The sequence below is a fragment of the Mixophyes fleayi genome, chromosome 5 (genome assembly GCF_038048845.1).
Source record: "Mixophyes fleayi isolate aMixFle1 chromosome 5, aMixFle1.hap1, whole genome shotgun sequence".
NCBI classification, from domain to species: Eukaryota; Metazoa; Chordata; class Amphibia; order Anura; family Limnodynastidae; genus Mixophyes; species Mixophyes fleayi.
This window is the reverse complement of record NC_134406.1, coordinates 55966631-55986400: the sequence shown is the minus strand read 5'-3', so window position 1 is coordinate 55986400 and position 19770 is coordinate 55966631. Positions and strand designations below refer to the sequence as shown.

General features: G+C 38.9%; 1 protein-coding gene across 1 annotated transcript in view; it reads left to right on the top strand.

Moving 5' to 3' along the window:
- Positions 1-19770, top strand: part of LOC142159446 (ferroportin-like) — a 29454-nt gene extending 9684 nt beyond the window's left edge. The window contains exons 4-8 of the mRNA XM_075214349.1: positions 1873-1988; positions 3983-4109; positions 10144-10398; positions 13659-14372; positions 19499-19770. Of these exons, the coding sequence (XP_075070450.1) occupies positions 1873-1988; positions 3983-4109; positions 10144-10398; positions 13659-14372; positions 19499-19770 (1484 nt within the window). The remainder of the gene's footprint in view (positions 1-1872; positions 1989-3982; positions 4110-10143; positions 10399-13658; positions 14373-19498) is intronic.

Below are 19770 nucleotides of genomic sequence, written 5' to 3'. Positions count from 1 at the left end.
TCTATGTAGCACCAAGCTGAAAATGTTTTGCAGAGCACAGCAACATTGCTGCAACAATGTAACTCCCCCCTCCCCCCAAGGCTGTAACCGCCAGCTATGCCCTGTGGAGTGAATATGGAATAGAAAGAGTATATGAGAGCTCAGGATACTGTAGTGTCATTTATCACTGAATTACAACAAGAAGAAGAACAATTTTATATTACAGCAGAAATGAAAATGATAGTAAGTTGCAGTATTATAATCAAGACAATTAAAATAAAAATGTGGGACTCTTTCCAATATATTGGTCATATGAAAGAACCCATTTTGCTGATAGCAGGTTGTCAAAAATATTTCTTCTCAATATGATGTTGAAATAACGGCATTGCAGAGAGAGAGAGAGAGACAGAGAAAACATCCTCTATGCTACACCAGTTTGCAGTTAGTTTAGGGCTGTATGTGACGATGGCCAACAATGCTACTCCAAGCTTTTTCAATATGCCCTGTGTTTCGTCACTTGTTTATTCTGTTTAATTAGAAACTAGCACTTTCCCCCCTGAAATTTCTACTTATTTCAGCAATTACTCTTCCCACTTTCCTAGTTCTTCAGCATTGCCCTGGAGAATATATATTATGTACCAAGGTTAATATTTACTGAGCATGAAATAAGTGCTTCTGTAGCCATCGCTGTCACTCAGACATCTATGTGGTTCTGTGAACCAGGTCCAGAGACTGCTCAGCTGCTCCTGCTTTTCAGTATACTTCCAAACCTCTTCCTTGGCATTTTCCTTTTATTCTACTATTCATTTTCATCATTACATCAGTCAGCTCTATGGGGTACATTTGGTTTCACTAGCATAATTTTTTTGACCTAGTATCACGTTCAGGATTAATTTAAGTAATAAATGAGCCTAAACCGAGAAGTATTATACAAGAATAGCAGAAACGTTTGACTTAATGAAAGAGATGATATATAAAGTGATAGAGTTTGATGTGGCGTTTACACTTTTGCGCAGTGCTTTGGCCTCCCCACAAACCTAGACACACTTGTCATATGTGGAGTCTTCTCCTGATAGCAGCGAGTAGGCATGTACCTGCTGGGCAGACCATCTAGCCCAGGGGTCAGGGAACTTTTTTACCTTTCACCCCCAAATATATTTAGATACGCGGACGTTACCCCCTTGATTTGAAAGAAGGAAATCATATATTATTAATTATTGGAATTCAAAATTTTATTGAATGTATTCAAAGATTTTTTGAAAGTTTCAACTTCAAAACTTCAGGTTTTGGAGAAATGACATTGCTTCATTTTTGATAGAAAAGCATCAATATTGGGGCATTTTGATGTCAGAGCAATTTGGATACAGTCTTCAGCGTCCATTCGATTTCTCTGCTTTGTTTTCATTTTCGTTAGAGTGGAAAATCCTTGTTCGCAAAGATAGGTTGTTGCAAAAGGCAGCAACTTTTTGACTGCCTCATGTGCAATTCTGAATGCCTTTGCCTTTGACATACAAAAATATGACAGATCTGCTTTGTTCTCAAATGCAAAACGTGCTTCATTATTGCATCAAAGCTCAAAAAGTGCCTCTGCCAACCCTTGAGGCTCTTCTGGTACAACAGCAATTTTACATTTAAAGGGGCCTACAATCCAACTGACAGCATGTGAATCGGCAGTTTTACCCCCAGGAATTTCATTTATACTCCATTTGGGGTAATTTACCCCTGTTCCCTGACTACTGATCTGGGCAGAACTGGTACAAAACCAATGCATTTTGCTGTGCGCTTTGTAAATAAAATCCAGTCTTTCCAATATAATAATGCTAATTACGGAAGATGTACCAATAAAAACACTCGCTGTATCTTTGATTTTAATGTGTATTTTTCTTTCTGCAGTTGCTCATGCATCTCTATTCATTCAAAATTCATCTGTCACTGCTTGCTGTATAGTCCTGATGCTGGTATTCTCCTATAAAAATGAAATAGAACAGATATGGCATGGATGGCTCACAGTAAGTCTGTTGTGTGATTCTTCAGTTTTCATTTACAGCTTAAGTAAGAAGTGGCTCTCTAGCTGTTGTTGAACTACAAGTGCCAGCATGCCCTACTGGGACTTGCCCAACTGGATCATGGATTTCAAGATTCAGTGGGGCTACTCGTGCATTAAAATAACAATTATTAGTAAAAGTAATTGTAAGACATATTTTTGGGACAGAAGAGTTTAACATTTCTCTGAACCTTTAATCCAGAATTTATAACTTTCACATTCCAAACTCCAGAATGATTATTACATCAGCACCCTTTCTTTGCTATTATTATTGAGCATCAGCTTAAAAATGCTATAATATTAATATCATATATAGCACTATGGTTCATTAACTGTTTGATAGCAAGCAATAATCTGCCTCATATCTTGCTTATACAGATGGAGCACTGCTCAGATCCAGTGCTTGTCCTATTGGCATAGCTGCACTGGAGCGCACAGTATTAGCCCTGCTCACTCACATGTTCTTCTTTGTCAATGTAGTTTGCTTAGAGGGAGGTTGGTCAGTGAGCTCCGTAACAGGCGCTCAAGCACAAGGTGATTTTGCCACTTGATCTAACCATTGAGAAGATGAATCTCCTTTAGGCCATGTATGTGTATACAAATCTGACCAAATGTCAAACATCTGACTCAATTAGCGCATGACTGCATGCACAGACAGATGCAGTCATTATGCGACAACATTTAGCGTCAATCTTGACTGATGGGTAGCTGTTAGTAATGTTGATTAGAGGTGGTGTCTTTTTTCCTAATTGCCCATTAAATTCAAATAATGTATGGTCACCTTTAATTTCGCCACTTCTTCAAATGAACCCCACTCCATCAGGTTTACTAAAGGGAATACACTGAACATCATTTAACTTATTGCCTTTGAGTCTGGTCTGGGTTTATTTCCTAGCTGCCTTCAAGGTTAAAGTTAGTAATGAAAGGGGTTAAGTTAATTTATAGGTACGCAGTGTGCTACCCAGGACCTATTTCCCAGGTGCTCCATCCGGTGTCCTAATATAATAAGACAAAACATTGTTTGTTCTCTGAAAACCCACCTCTTCAGGCAAGCTTATGATATTCCTCAACCACCATCTTAATCTCCCTAGGTTACCTATTACCACCTCTACACAGCTAACACAAGACAACAACACTGACCAACATTGCTGTGTGACTGATCACACAGCTCACTCAATACTTTTACCTTTGCATTCTAGCTGGTCCAGTGTGTAATATGATGTAGCACGTGCCCTTGTGTTTCAAACTCCCATTGACCCATAGATTGTAAGCTTGCGAGCAGGGTTCTCTTACCTCTCTGTCTGTATGTATTACCCAGTATTGTTTTATCAATGTTTGTTCCCAATTGTAAAGCGCTACGGAATTTGCTGGCGCTATATAAATAAATGTTGATGATAATGATGATGATGATGATAATAGCCACTGTCTGAGCACTGAAGCCAGTAGAGTGTATTAGACCACTGACCACCAGTCTTACCAGTCCTGGCAGTCAGTCCATGTAAGCAGAGGCTCAGCAGCCAGACATAAAAAATGAATGAATTAATTGTTAAACATTATGTGTGTCCTGCAAGCAGGCAGATAAACAATGTAAGTGTGGACAATAACCATCAAAGTCTTTATAAATAATATAAGTGTGTCTAGTCCAGCCAACACATGGGCAATAACCTCCAGAGTCTTTATAAATTATATAAGTATTTGCAATAACCGCCAGAGTTCTTATAAATAATTTAAGCATGGGCAATATCCTCCAACATATTTCATTATTATTATTGCAAAGTATTATACTGCCCCATCCAGCTATTTCTTAATACTACCTGGCAAGTGGCAGTGTTGATATGGGCTGGGTTTGTATGATGTAATGCCCTTCTTGTGTTGTCACCTATAAGCATATGTCTACTATGTCTAATTAGTGTAATATTAAAATTACACACCGAGTATATTTGATCTTGTAATCCGCAGGTATTCTGTTACGGAGTGGTTATTCTTTTAGCTGACCTAGCAAACCTTGCAAGTACAGCATTGACCATAACTATTCAGAAAGACTGGATCGTAGTTATTACAGGAGATAACAGAAGTCAACTGGCCGGTAAGAGATACATAGATACATATAATTATGTTTTTTTTGTATTGTAGGAATTATATTGTGATTTGTAGCACATCTAATGTTATGTGGCCGACTCCCCCGGCCAACTACACTATTTATACTATCAGCTGGAGATACTGATGCAACAGCAATTCCAGGGTAAAATTGGACTTCATTTTATTGGATGTGAGGAGATCACATGATGCTCACATTAAATAGTGTGATTCTCTCTTTGGTCAGGACTGCCACTTCAGTCTCTGCTGGCCAATGGCTGTAAACAAAGTGATCAGCAGCCGGTAGCCATGGCCTGAAAAAATGGGCGCACAAAGACCCAAGTAGGTATCTGATGCAAGAAACAAAATAATATAATCCATCTAACAAACCACAAATAAAACCTGCATGTATATGCTTATTATAGCCCACTTGGATTACTGCAACATTTTACCGACCAGTATTCCATATAGTTGTCATTTTGCCCTGTTGAGGAAAATTATGATCATCTTCACTCACTCAGTTCCAAATTTCAAACAATACAATATTTAAATAAATTTTGCTTTTCAAGCAATGTTCTAAAAGGAGCAGAGGATACTAAAAATGGAGAAAACCTTTCTGTTTGCAGAGCAGAACATTAGTGTCACAAGCACTGGGATAGTCAATGGCGACTACCTACCAGCAGTTGGCGCTACAGAGTTCTGATGCTCAGAGTCTAACACGCCCCTGATTTTCACTGGGGACCCCGGCAAGGAGGCATGGACTTAGCCGCAAGGGACGTGTAGGTCGTGGCTCTCAGTGTCAGTTTCTGGTGAGGTAGGTGGCAAGAGAATTATCAGGCAAGCTGGTCGGGAACAGGAAGTCACGTAAGAGCCGAATCGAAATTCCTAGGGGTGGTCTGGGAAGCTGGGTCAGAACCGAGACAACAGAATCCAAAATGAATACCAAGTGGATGGTCAAGAATGCTGAGATCAAAAACCAAGAGAGAAGCAGGAGCCAAATCGGATATCAAGAGAGTGGTCAGGAACAAGCAGAAAATCAAACACCAGGAATCAAGCAGCGCAGGAACCAAAACGCTGGTGCTGGATAAGACCCAATACTGGGCTAGAGTCTGCGTTATAAAGGGAGTGATGTCACCAGGTGAGGGCTGGAAAAGTTCAGCCCGGCAGCAAGACTCAACTCAGCAGCCTATTTTAAAGGCCAAAAAGTGCTGGTGGCCCATTGACCCAGCCCAAGATAGCCCTCTATGGGACTGGCACGGGGGGCAGATGCCCCCCTGCCTCCCAGCCTGCCCCTAGATGTCACTGACCACCGACAATGCTGGGAAGAAGTACGTCCCATTGTTGCACAACAGGTGCTCGAGCGCAGTGAGGGCCACCGGCAGAGATCGGAGGAGACCGGGGCTCACGGGCAGCAGAAGGCGTCCGTCCCTGTGAAGGAGCAGGTAAGTGGGGATGGCGCCTGACATACAATTGTATGTAGCTGTTCATAAAAAATGTAATTAATAATGTTTATTAAAGAAAGTAATTCAATATCCAAATAGTATTTTCTTGATGTTCTTGCGTGTTACATATGCTTTAATGCATTCAATGTGTCCATCATTCTTTAGCGTATATGAATACAGATTATTTTGTCTTCTTTTAAGTATTGATAATTAACGTAATGCTGTTTCTTTTGGGCTTTGATGTGATAATTATGTTTTGTTATAATTAGTACCATTAGGAGATACCAAAACACAAATGTTATATGTATCATATATAAGTCTGATAGTGTTTTCTGCTGATCTAGGGCAGATCTGCGTTACTCCATTGTCTGTATACTTATAAGGCCAGAGCATTTTTGGGGGTGAGCTGTATTTTTAAATTGTACTAATCGCACACATGATTTTTAATGCACTTTGGGCTCATTTAGCATTCAAAGTAAATCCGGTTACAAGGTGCAAACTCACACCGGACAAACCAAGTTACAATGTAAGGGATGCAAATGCATTTGTTTCATGATACTACTTGCTTTTGTATGTAGCCACATATGCTGGCCAGCATTTTCTTTATATTGTAATTTAGAGGTGAGCTGGGATGTCCCCTCTCCACAAAACTCTAAATTTGCTGTTGAGCTTTGGGATCTAAGCATGTCATGCATGGTACTGTCTAGATGGACTTGGAACTCTACAAAACCCATCATTACTGAATTTGATTTTACAATACTAACAGCAGTTTGTATTAGAATAAAGTTTATCCATACCCAGGAAGACAATTAAACATTAAGCAAAGCCAATGGATTAAGATTTTGTTGGCAGACCAATCACTGTTCAGCTATGTATGTAAGAGGGAGATCAATAGGCATATCTGTGCATAAAATACATTGTGTATCTGCAGTTGCACTTTTGTTAATTACCTTTTCTGTCAACTGTCAACTGAATCATTGATGAGCAGATACACAGGCCTTACTATTAAATCGCAAACAAAATCTGTGATATTTCCCATAGATACTACTACCTTCAAACTCCCCACTTAAATTTACCTCAAGATTTAAAGCTTCACTTCCAGGTAGGGTGAAAAGTCACCCTTCTATCGATGCCATTCACTGGAGCCCTGGGGACTGCTCCATGCAGCCTTTTTCCCAGAGCTCTATTGTTTTCTCTCAGACAAAAACCAGAACATTGTGATACATAGGAGGGTGTGAGCAGGAGCACCAATTAGAAGGTGCAATCATGGAGATTGATGTTTCTGATTGGTCCTTCAACTCATCCACCTCCTACTCTGCAGCCATTGTAAAGTGGCAAACTTAAATACTGTGTCTTGTAGTGTCACAGCACCCCAATCCAAAGGCCCTTTAGTAAATATCATGCTTGCATCCTTATGGTTCATGATCCCAGAATCCTCTGCCCATGTTACATCCACAGAGAAAAAAATGAAAGAAAGCAAGTACCATAAAGTCAGCAGTGGGTCATTAGTCTGCGTGTACAGAGCTTTCACAGACAACATAGCCTTAACACCTATACAGAAGTCAGAAACATTATCAATACTTTATATTTTCTAGGTTTATCATGCTTAGGTATGGAGAAAAAGATTTAATAGAATAGAATGTGTAAGACACCTCCCTTTATTGGAATGGGGAGCCAGGATATCAGTCCTGGCAGATCGATGACTGAGTCTCCAGTCCATAAGGGTCCTAATTTGACCGGAAATTCTTTTCGCTGAAGAGTCCATTGGCATTACCATGACAACTACTTTTCTTATGTTGTATTTTGAAATTGTGCATCCACAGATAGAAGCTCCAGCCCAGCACTGTGGAGTTCTCCCCCACAACTCCTTTTAGTCTCATTAAGGGATTTGTGATTAGTTACTACTGAAAAGTCTCTTTAAATAGGGCTGCATTCTATTTTAGCAGGTTCTGGTTTCAGCCACCGCTTAACCACCTGAATGTCCTCCATCCCTACCTTACAGATATTAGTCTTCATGGTCAATCCAGTTTCCCTAAACCTCCCATATATGACTGAAGTGTTGGTAAGGTAGAACTAGCAAAGTTGTCTAATCTGTCTTGAAAAGTTGCAGGGGCATTGTCCATCCAAAATAGCATGGCAGTGAATTTGTTCAAGCTGAGATGGATGAGGAATGCACTATTTTCCTGTCATTCAGGCAAATCTTTCAATACCCCCTGCTTTGGTCCATAGTATTAAGATACCAGCTGTTTGGCAGAATGTATCATAGGATAATAAACTACCACTATGTGGTCATTGTCAGTGGAAGTCAACACATAACCTAGTTGAGCCATGTTTGTAACTAATACTACTAGGGAAGTTCATATTACTTTCGGAATCCATAATTACTTCAATTGTAAGCATCTCCACAAAATCTTCTACCATTGTCTTCTCCTCTTGAGGAGAATTCTGGTGGTTTCTGGGAAGGCTAGATGCCAGTGTCTGCTCTATGCTCGGAAAAATTAGTTAACCCGACTTATTCATAAAAATCTCCTCATAGGAGTGCAGTTTTGGCTGCAGATGACACTTTGAGTGGTTGTGAGGTGTTCCCCTACCACACTTTGGAGCTAGCCTCCTTGAGATGGTCGTACAGTGACTCACCCTCCCAATTCTGTGGCTGGGGGGGCAACTAGTCATCACAACTTCAGCATATTTATGTGAAATGCATTCTGCCTTTGGCAGTGACTGTCCTGGTAAGATACAGCTTAAGAAAATCCAATCTAATTCCAACTTGGTTCACGCAAAGAGAAAAATATACAGGATCGCATAGCATAGTGGGTTTAAAAAATTCTCAGTTTATTTTGTCATACATACACACATAAAAAATCCTATTCTTTACGAAAAACAGGTCACAAACTAAAGGATTGCAGTTGCTCTTTTTTCCCCATATCTGCTACTGAGGTATTATAAAGATCTATCACTCAATTGGATTGTGTTAAGTACCACCATTATAATGATATCTATATCCATCCCTTGAGAGATCAATGGCGCTGAATTGATTCTCATATATATATATATATATATATATATATATATATATATATATATATATATATATATATATATATATATATATATATATATATATATATATAATGTGTGTGTTATTTATTGTAATTTAGGAATTTTTCTAGCAGCAATTGATGGTGAGGCGCTACGTATAGGTTGATGTAGTTTTTGAATATTTAGATATAGCCTAAGTTTTTTCTGCTTGGCAAATTTAGAATATACATCAAATAGAGTTAACCCAGGCCGCTTACACAATAAATAACTCTTAACATGCTCTCCTTAGTACCATAGATGTCATCCACTTCATTACATTTTTTGGCATCTTTGGTGCATATACCCCTCAATTGCACAATTCTTGCAGGAAGTAGTGTCCTACATAACATCTATCTCCATAGTAGTTGACCTAAGGCTTTGCATATTTGTTTGTTTAATGAAGGGAACTGGCAACATCATTAGAAAATCTTTATTTAGAAAGTGTATTCTGTGCAATGAAGGCTTTATCAATATGATGAAATGCCCCTACCTTGCCTGCATTATCATTATGGATTAAAATGATCAATAATAAAATTAGAATATATCACATATAAACATTGTGGTTGTCCCAATACATTTGACAAAATCTACAAACAATGATGTGACTTTCAAAATACTGAACAATCAACAAATTTGTAAAAGGTTTATCACTGTGCTACATGTTTGGGTTATTTGAGGCAGTCATGTAGAACAATTTTCTATACTTCAAAATATTATTTACTTTTAATGTAACTTACCTGGTCTAATGAATTCACTATAATTTCAGGACATTTGTATATAAAATATACATGATTGTATGTATTATGGCATTTTTGCACTTATTTTGTATGTATATTAGCTAAATGTCAAATAAAATGAGTTACAAAATGTGGGTATATTTTAATCACTGAATGAACTACTGAATCTATCTCCACCCTCTCCTTTGCATAGAATGTCGCTGACTTAAGGGAGGGGCTGCCGGCAAAGGAGAGGCAGAAGAAAGATTCAAAATTAGTAAGTGAGGATTTATGTAATAAATTGCAATCATTACATTACCACTTCATGGTGTCAGGTCAAATCGTACTGTATGGTGTTACAGATATCTAATCTGCTGTTTGATAACCATACGTAGGTATGTTACAGGTGCCTAGAATCTCTTTGAGCAAATAAATATTGTCCAAAACATACTAAAAAATATTAAAGAAATGCAGTACCTTTATAACCAACATGTGACAAGAGCTATCCCATTCAAACCTTGTATATTTATTATACAATGTCATTGGATACTATACTAGGACAGGATTAATACATACTGTCAAATTATTATGTGTTTTTTGGAACTTAGTTACTTGCTTCTATTTAATGTTCGTGGTGAACTGAACTGTATTTGCAAATGTGATAGTTACTATGCACACTTGTCCTGAATTGCACAACTTTGATGTCAGTAACATTTTTTTCCTTTGGCCTTTTATAATAGAAAAAATATTCATATGTTTTCTGTTCTGTAACTCTTCATAATTTGTTTTCTGTATCTCTGAAACCTAGGGATGAATGCAACTGTGAGAAGGATGGATCAAGTAATTAATATCTTTGCCCCATTGTCGGTTGGTCAAGTCATGACTTGGGCTTCTAACGTGGTTGGCTGCGGTTTCATTCTTGGTTGGAACCTGGTTTCGCTGCTAGTGGAATTTATCTTCCTTTCCAGAGTTTATAAAATGGTACCTCAGCTGGCTGTAAAGCCACAGCAATCTATAGGAGAGCATTATATAGAACGACAACTGGAACTCCTAAATGTACAAGGTACATATGTGCATATAGATTGTTTGTGTATAGACACATTACATTGAGATATGGTGATGCAATAATTTGCATAGTAATTTGGAAAAACTGCTAAGGATTTTAAGAAGCCATCTGCTGCATTTTACGTAAAAGACGTAAAGTATATCTGAAAAAAAGGAAAAATTACGTGTGCAACCTGATGCAGATGTGTCTGCAGCAGTCATATATGTGCCAGGCTTATATTGAACGTCACTGCATCCACCTGTGCATATGTGACAATTTTCTTTTTTTTCCATTGAAAGAAGCTATCTCAGCGAAACACGCTTGCTGAGTTTACCTAATCCAAATCTGATCAGATAAATTTACTCCCACTTAGATGTTGAAATTGAAACCTGATACAGAAGTTCCGATTAGCCCCGAGACCTAGTGGATCAATTTAGGCAGATAGCAATTCAAAATTACTCATTAATGAATACATTGACAAACATGATACACAGGGTTAGTACCAATATATAAGTTCAATAATAGTAAAATTATTTATAGTTTTAAGACAATTAATTTCTGCTTTAAGTAATATATATCAACAATTGAAAATAAGAGCATCTATCCTGGATGATCTGCTTACACCCAAAGACAAAATCTATTGGATTGCTACAAATGTATCTATTTTTACAATTATTATGAAAATGAGAGACTAATATTAACTTAATGCTGCAAAAAAGTATAAACAGCACTAAAAGTAATTTAGACAGCAGTAAAATGCTGAAATAGGTTAAATCATAATTTATCCTTATTAGTTATAGTAGGAACCATACGACAGTTAATAAAGGGATTCAAGATACGCTCAGTAGTTTTAAAACATCACATCAATTCACTATTTCTTATTATTTCGCTGATTTTAAGATTAATACCTTAATTATAAGCAATAAAGTTTATCTTTTAAAATAAATGGGACGCACAATCCTTAAATGAACACTATTAGTCTGTTAGTCCACTACATTAAACAAATTCCGTTCTCTTAAATTTTATATTCAGTTAAATTTGGTAGTAACACTTCAAATAATCTGACAAATATTTATTGCATAAAAATAAGCTAGATATAACTTCTATTGATTATATTGAATAATTGATTACCGTATATTGATTCACAGTCTCTTAATAATAAATACTGGTTCAGCAATGCCTTGTACTCTACATATGTGGCTAGTGCAAGACACAGCTGAGTAAAGGCCATATATCTCAATGATGATAGCTGATAGAAGCCAGCTCACAGTTGATGCATTATTGTCCCTTATGTATTTAATGTTTCTGTAAAGGATGTTGCGTACAATATTTGCACTGTTAAGTCAGCAGTGTGTATGATTTGGGTACTTCTTACAGTACTGCTTTGCTGGGTCAGGGATTGTGTACTTTGTGGGGCGCCCTTACAATAATTCAATGACCTAACAACACCCTACATACAATTAATTCAATGACCTAACAACGCCCTACAATCAATTAATTCAATGACCTAACAACGCCCTACAATCAATTAATTCAATGACCTAACAACGCCCTACAATCAATTATACACCTCTTTCTCATGTCAAATTTTAGAACATTATATTTACATTGTTTCCTAATGTTATAAGCCTATAGCTCCGTGATGAGCAACAGGCGGTCGCCGAGGGCTGTTTGTGGCCCTCCGAGCCTTCACCTGTGGCCCCCTGAGCTTTCACTTGTGGCCCCCAGCTTCTTCCCAATTTGTCAGATTTGTATATATAGATTTTATAGCTCCTAACACATAAAGTGCCTGCTGATGTGTTATTACAAATAAGTTCCTCTTTCTTTCATTAAATGTATTGTTTTAACTTCTTACTGAGATGAAGGTTAATGTGCAGCCCATGTGGCCCCTGAAGTGTATCCAGTTACCGGTCACATCTAGCTAATGCTGCTGATCACAATCATTATCAGTGCACCAGGGGTAGAGCAGCGGCAAATGAGATACCTCCTGGCAAGCGTAGATGCGTCTGTGTCCAGGTCTGATTCAGTTTTATCTACATGTACACCCCTTACTGTACTCGACCTGCTCTTGTACGTCCTTTCCTCTCACCATGCTGCTTGTAATTACAATCGGAAGATCTGACAGAATCTGAATACAGACAGAAGGGTAAAAATGGGCACACACTACAGAAATTTCTCTGATGCGATATAGTTAACGATTTTACCAACGACTAAAAGAAAAAGTCCTGATCAGCATGCGGATGCATGTGTACACACTATACATGTTTTACACAACTTACCTTCAGATCTGTGCTCTTCATTTTTCATAACCATCGACTGATAAGATCGTGACTCTGCACACTACATAGAGATCTATGGACACTGCTGGTCCTGAGTACACACTGCAGAATTGGAATGACATTCTTCCATCGTTGAACAAGATTTTATGTTCAGTATTAAAATGAAATGAACCGAATTGTTGTGCTTTGAAGCAATAATCGCTCATCGTTGCAGTGTACACACTGATGCAATATTGGGCTGTACCCAGCCTAACGGGTATATTTACTAAACTGCGGGTTTAAAAAAGTGGAGATGTTGCCTATAGCAACCAATCAGATTCTAGCTGTCATTTTGTACAATGTACTAAATAAATGAGAAGTAGATTCTGATTGGATGCTATAGGCAACAACTCCACTTTTTCAAACCCGCAGTTTAGTAAATATACCCCTTAAGCTTCAAAACGCAGTAATTTTTCCTCAACTTTTGTACAATTGGTTTGAGAGTTTTATGTCAGTAATGTAGATTCAACTAGCCGCAAGGTTTCTTGGTAACCGTGCTGTTATGTTTCTGTGCGCATTAAAGACAATTGCAGTAATTCATATTTGTTCATTTTCGCTCGCACCCCTATGAGGTTCGAGCAAAAAGGAGCAAAGATCATTGACTAAAACATTACATGGTAAAATAGCCACAAGGTTACTACCGAACCTCGCAGCTAATTGAATCGTCCCATAAGAGGTAAGACTGTAAATGTGAATACGTTTAGTCTTGTCTCCCTCTATGGATATTTGAAATGGATGAAGATATGGAACTGTCGGTCAAATACTTTTGTAATTAAATTTTTAGTGGAACAATAATAAAAAAACAAACCTATAGCTATTAAAAATCAATGAGCAAAATTGGTAAGAATTTAAGGAGTCCAGACTATGGTGTTGCTGTTGCTGTTTAGTTCAGGCTTTATCTCTTGTACATCCTGCGTTGAAGCATTAGAGGTAAATGCAATAATTTGTCGCTTCTTCCAGGTGATCTGCCTATCTGCTCGGTCATAAGTGACTTCATTAGCACACCAGCCATACCCAGTGTATCAAGTGAAGAGACGCCCCGGACTACAGAATCTCCGGAGGAACTTTCTTCATCAGTACCTGTTTGCTTCCAAAAAGTACGCCGAATTTTGCGTACATGTTCAGATGGCTGGAAATCCTACTACAGACAATCTGTCTTTTTAGCAGGTTTGGGATTAGCCTTCTTGTACACCACAGTCCTGGGCTTTGACTGTATTACTACAGGTTACGCCTACACTCAGGGGATAAGTGGCTCTCTGCTTAGCATACTCATGGCTGTCTCAGCCATCTCAGGATTAATGGGCACATTTCTGTTTACCAAGTTACGGAGACATTACGGCTTAGTGGTCACAGGAATTATATCCAGCTGCCTCCATGTTAGTTGTTTAATGCTTTGCGTATTTTCAGTCTTTGCTCCAGGAAGCCCCTTTGATTTGGGCATTTTCTCTATCCTCATGGGTATGAATAATTCTTTAAACACTGAGAAGCTTCATCAGAACCAGCTTCATATTTATCCATCTCAAAGGAATATCAACCAGCCTATCCTCCCAGACCGCTCTTCAATCCACTGGACTAACAATACTGTGTTGTTTGAGAGTGTCCGCGCCAGTGATCACCCAGATTCCTACATCTCAATCATACTGCTGTTTTCAGGAGTAATATTAGCCAGAGTGGGTAGGTATTCATTTAATAGCAGTTACATTTATAGCTATTCTGCAATTCATTTCCTTCAAAGTGGCAGCATATTATGCAGTACTGTCTTCCTTCCTGTCCTACTCCTATCCTTACCTATCCATTCTGCACCCCAGCTATGTTTTGCACCACCTCTCTGGTCTCTCTGCCCCTGTACTCTATACCTCCCTTGTCTGTACACATCAAGTAGTGGTTCTGATCCTGTTAGTTACATTTCAACATGCGCTAAATATACCCCTTGCAGCTCAATGCCCAGTGCGGCCACAACGGATGATAATAATAATAAAAGTAATAATATTCTGCACTGGAAAGTCATACTCAAATTAGTTTAAATTTAAGAGGGTGGAAGGGGATACATGGAACTTGTAAGTAGAGACAAATGGGGGTACATGGAACTTGCAAGTAGAGACGAGTGAAGGTACATGGAACTTGTAAGTAGAGACAAATGGGGGTACATCATCATAATTTATTTATATAGCGCCAGCAAATTCCGTAGCGCTTTACAATTGGGAACAAACATTAATAAAACAATACTGGGTAATACATACAGAGAGAGAGGTAAGAGAACCCTGCTCGCAAGCGTACAATTAGTGGGACAATGGGAGTTTGAAACACAAGGACATGTGCTACATCATATTGCACACTGGACCACCTAGAACGCAAAGGTAAAAGTACTGAGTGGGCTGTTTGTGTACCAATGTTGGTCAGGGGGTTGTTGTCTTGTGTTAGCTGTGTAGAGGGTGGTAATAGGGGAGATTAAGATGGTGGTTGAGGAATATCATAAGCTTGTCTGAAGAGGTGGGTTTTCAGAGAACGCTTGGAGACTGGAGGAAAGTCTTACTGTGCGTGGGAGGGAATTCCACAAAGTGGGTGCAGCCCGAAAAACGTCCTGTAACCTAGCATGGGAGGATGTGATGAGAGTGGAAGAGAGACGCAGATCTTGTGCAGAGCGGAGGTGTCGAGTAGGGAGATAAGTGAGGAAATGTATGTCGATGCAATTTTGTTGACGGCGTTGTATGTTAGTAGAAGAATTTTATTTTGGATTCGTTGAAATACAGGCAACCAATGTAGAGACTGACAGAGTGGCTCAGCAGAGGAAGAACGGTTTGCAAGGAAAATCAATCTAGCCGCTGCATGCATAATAGATTGTAGGGGTTCAAGTCTGAATTTGGGAAGACCAGTAAGGAGGGAATTGCAATAGTTGATGCGGGAGATGATGAGTGCATGAATAAAGGTTTTTACTGAGTCTTGTGTGAGATATGTGCGTATTCTGGAAATATTCTTTAGATGTATGTAACATTATTTAGATATGGAGTTGATGTGGGGAATAAATGATAGTTGTGAGTCAAGGATAACACCTAGGCATAGAAATGTCAGGCAGGAAGCTTCTGTTTTTGGGTGGGAATATTATTAATTCAGTTTTTGAAAGTTTTAGTTGGCGAGAAGACATCCAGGATGAAATGGCAGAAAGACAGTCAGTAACGTGAGACAACACAGGTGGTGAAAGATCAGGAGAGGATAGATAGATTTGTGTATCATCCGCATAGAGATGATACTGAAATCCAAAGGAGCTTATTAGTTTTCCAGGATAGGACAGTGCCTTCAAGAACTTGTAAGTAGAGACAAATGGAGGTACATGGAACTTGTAAGTAGAGACTAATGGGGATACATGGAACTTGTAAGTAGAGACGAGTGGGGGTACATGGAACTTGTAAGTAGAGAGGAATGGGGGTACATGGAACTTGTAAGTAGAGAAAAATGGGGGTACATGGAACTTGTAAGTAGAAACGAGTGAAGGTACATGGAACTTGTAAGTAGAGAGGAATGGGGGTACATGGAACTTGTAAGTAGAGACGAGTGAAGGTACATGGAACTTGTAAGTAGAGAGGAATGGGGGTACATGGAACTTGTAAGTAGAGAGGAATGGGGGTACATGGAACTTGTAAGTAGAGAGGAATGGGGGTACATGGAACTTGTAAGTAGAGAGGAATGGGGGTATATGGAACTTGTAAGTAGAGACGAGTGGAGGTACATGGAACTTGTAAGTAGAGACAAATGGGGGTACATGGAACTTGTAAGTAGAGAGTAATGGGGGTACATGGAACTTGTAAGTAGAGACGGATGGAGGTACATGGAACTTGTAAGTAGAGACAAATGGGGGTACATATAGCCCAGGAATAGAATTGGAATGTCAATGGTCAATTCATTCTGCTCTGTGGTGGGTTTAGGGTAGGACTGGGAGCACGTAATGCTCATTTCCATTAGCGAAACATGTTCATGCCCAAATGCTGAATATTTTGCGGAACAGTTTTGAAAGTTTAGCTCATTTAAATTTGTAAGACATTAGAAATATCATATATATGTCAATATGGTATATGTATAGTATCTTACAATATAGTATTAGAAATCATAACTTATATTAATCTCACCAGTAAGTAGACTGTTTTCTAAGTGGGAACAGATTTAATGCTTCATTGAAGTTGAAATGACAAGCACAGTATCCAAGACAACTCTTATGATTGATTGGCTATAGATACAATGATCTGGAATTTTGGAACCATATGACACTGAATACTACTTTGGGACCTTGTTCTACCTTCTTCCACAAGGCAGGACCCAATGGCAGGGCAAGCCACAGTGAAAGGTTCTTTATGGAATAATCTCCACCTTGTTATGTGACCATTTCATTTCAACAATGTAATGAGAGTGAGAGTCTCATTGTGTTACGTATTATTATGTCGCCAAAATGAAGCAGTGACATTGCATCACTCTAGTGTACTCTGCTCTCTCCTGGATACTGTTTGCAAATACAACTTTGCAAATGTGTTCCTGACCCACCCTTCTATTTGCACCAGTGTGAGTGTTAATCTTGGCGGCTCCTTAAAATATCCATGTAGAAATAGATTGAATAAAAACTAGTGGCATAAAACAATTAAGTTTGCAGGTGTACATGGTGGTATGCCATACCCCCACTTCTCCTACTGCCTTCATTGTAAAGCTGTCAAATGCTATTCACTTACATTTTCAATATCACAACTTACAAATTTCGCGCGTGTGTGTGTGTGTGTGTGTGTCTGACCCCTGGAAGCAGGGGTGACTATGGGGCACAATTAGTATGACTTTCATATTGTTGAAATGTAATTTGGTAATTTCATAGTTTTTGATAAATAATTGAGTTTTGTTTTAAACTTAATGAAATATGCAAAGATTATTTTGTTACAGTGATTAAGGTAGGGGGCATGGACTAGATGGAAAGGCGACTTGACATGCAAAACATGAACTTCTTTTAGAGCTAAATTCTTATAATTTTGGGGGTTACCTCTCCCCTACTCCTCTGCAAGTGTCCCCGGAAGTGTGTAACTATTAGTGGCCCTTCCCTGTTATCCAGTTTCCTCTTATGAGACCAGGAGCTTCAGGGCTACCTCCCCACTCCACAGCCGCCATCCATGAGGTGCAGGGCCACTAGAAATAATGCTCTCCCAGACTAACACCACAGATTGGGAAATAAGAAGTGAACGCAAGGCAGGAGGACCAATAATAGACGTGAGCGAAGCTTACTACTGGTGTGGACTGCGTTTTTCTATTATACTTGTACAGTTACTTCACAGCAGAGTATTCACTAGCACTGCCCACCCCCCTGCTGCTTCTGTCTTTAGAGATCATATTTGGAAGCGGGCATAGAGCAGGTCACTAGAGTCAAGTAATTTGAGACTGATTCCCAAGTAAGTGCCTGTCTTCTGCAGCATACATAAGGTATCAGCTCCAGTACATATTGAATTGCATACATGAGAACAGATTAATGTTTTTTAAAGTATTTATTAACGGTCAAAAACAAGAGATGACAGAATATGAGTACGATGTTACATTAAAACAATATTTGCACATAAAAGAGCATTCACTGGGCGCAAAAGATAGTAATCAAAGAATTCGTAGACGTAAAAATAGAATGACCGCCAGGCTTTTTTTGTATTTTAAGTGGAGGGAAACGTTAAGAGATGGAGTGAAGGAAGAAAGTCAGGACCAGAAATAAAGAAAAGGAGAAAAAAAGAGAGTGAGGAGGAAGGAAGATGGGCAGAAAGGGAGAGAGAGGGTGGTGTGGCAGGATCTGCTATGGGAGAGGAGAGAGGGAAGGGGAGAGGTACTGCGTGCGCTAGGTGAAGAGTGATCCATATTGAAAATAGGAAATTCATGTGTCTCATACCATGTTGAAAGTTTTAGAGGAATTGTTAATAATGCTGGTCATGAATTCCAAGCATTGGACATGCCATATACTAGTAATAACAGAGGGGAGAGAGCAAGGGGCAATGTGCTTCCAATCGGGGGCAATGTGCTTCCAATCGGGGGCAATGTGCTTCCAATCGGAGGCAATTTTACAGGTGTCAGCTATGATAATGTGGCGAGCCAGTTTATCCTGATGTTTGGTGGCCAAGGGGACACTAGATCAGATTTAATAATTCAGCTATTAGAATCTAATCCTGGGTATTCAATAACCAACTACTGTTTAATATCCTTTGGTTTCCTCTGGAGCTACCCACCAGATTACAAATTCCATAGGGACATAATGTTATTCTAAGTGTATCCATATATTCTGCATTAGCTAAAGAGCTTTCTTGTCAACGCCCACTGTTGTGCATATAGTCTGCTGATGGCATAACGAAGCTATGACCTCCCCACTGTCCATGCAAATATATACATGAAACATTTGCATTTTTCAATCTATTCTGCTTTTACTATTTAACATGTGCAGGACACTGTATACTTGTTGGTGGTCCTCTTACCGCTGCAAGCCAGTATCATGGCGAAGCAGACTATCGCTCAACTGGTAGATTGCAGCAATAGGAAGTTTTGTATTGCTGATTTTTAATAAATAGACTCCAAAATTGCAAATTTAGTTACAAAGAAGTGGAGCTTCTAGTAAAGTAAGTAACCCTACTATGACTAAAGAGATTCTTACTATGTAACTGCCAATAGACACCTGCTCTGGTTGCCTTTTTATACAACAGTTAGTTGTTTACTAAAATTGGACTGTGTTGGCACAAAACTAAACTACTATAACAACAAATATCATGATGGTTATATTATTTATGGTGATCTTTTTTAACCTGTAGGTCTGTGGTCATTTGATCTGACAGTGACTCAGCTTCTCCAAGAGAATATCCCCGAATCTGAGCGTGGAGTTGTCAACGGAGTGCAAAGCTCAATGAATTACCTGATGGATCTAGTTCATTTTATCATGGTCATTCTAGCTCCTCAACCTCAACAGTTTGGACTCTTGGTTATCATCTCGATCCTGTTTGTGATAACTGGACACACAATGTATTTTTTTTATACTAGAAAATATAAAACAAAAGAGAGGGAATCACTAAATACTCCTGCCTGA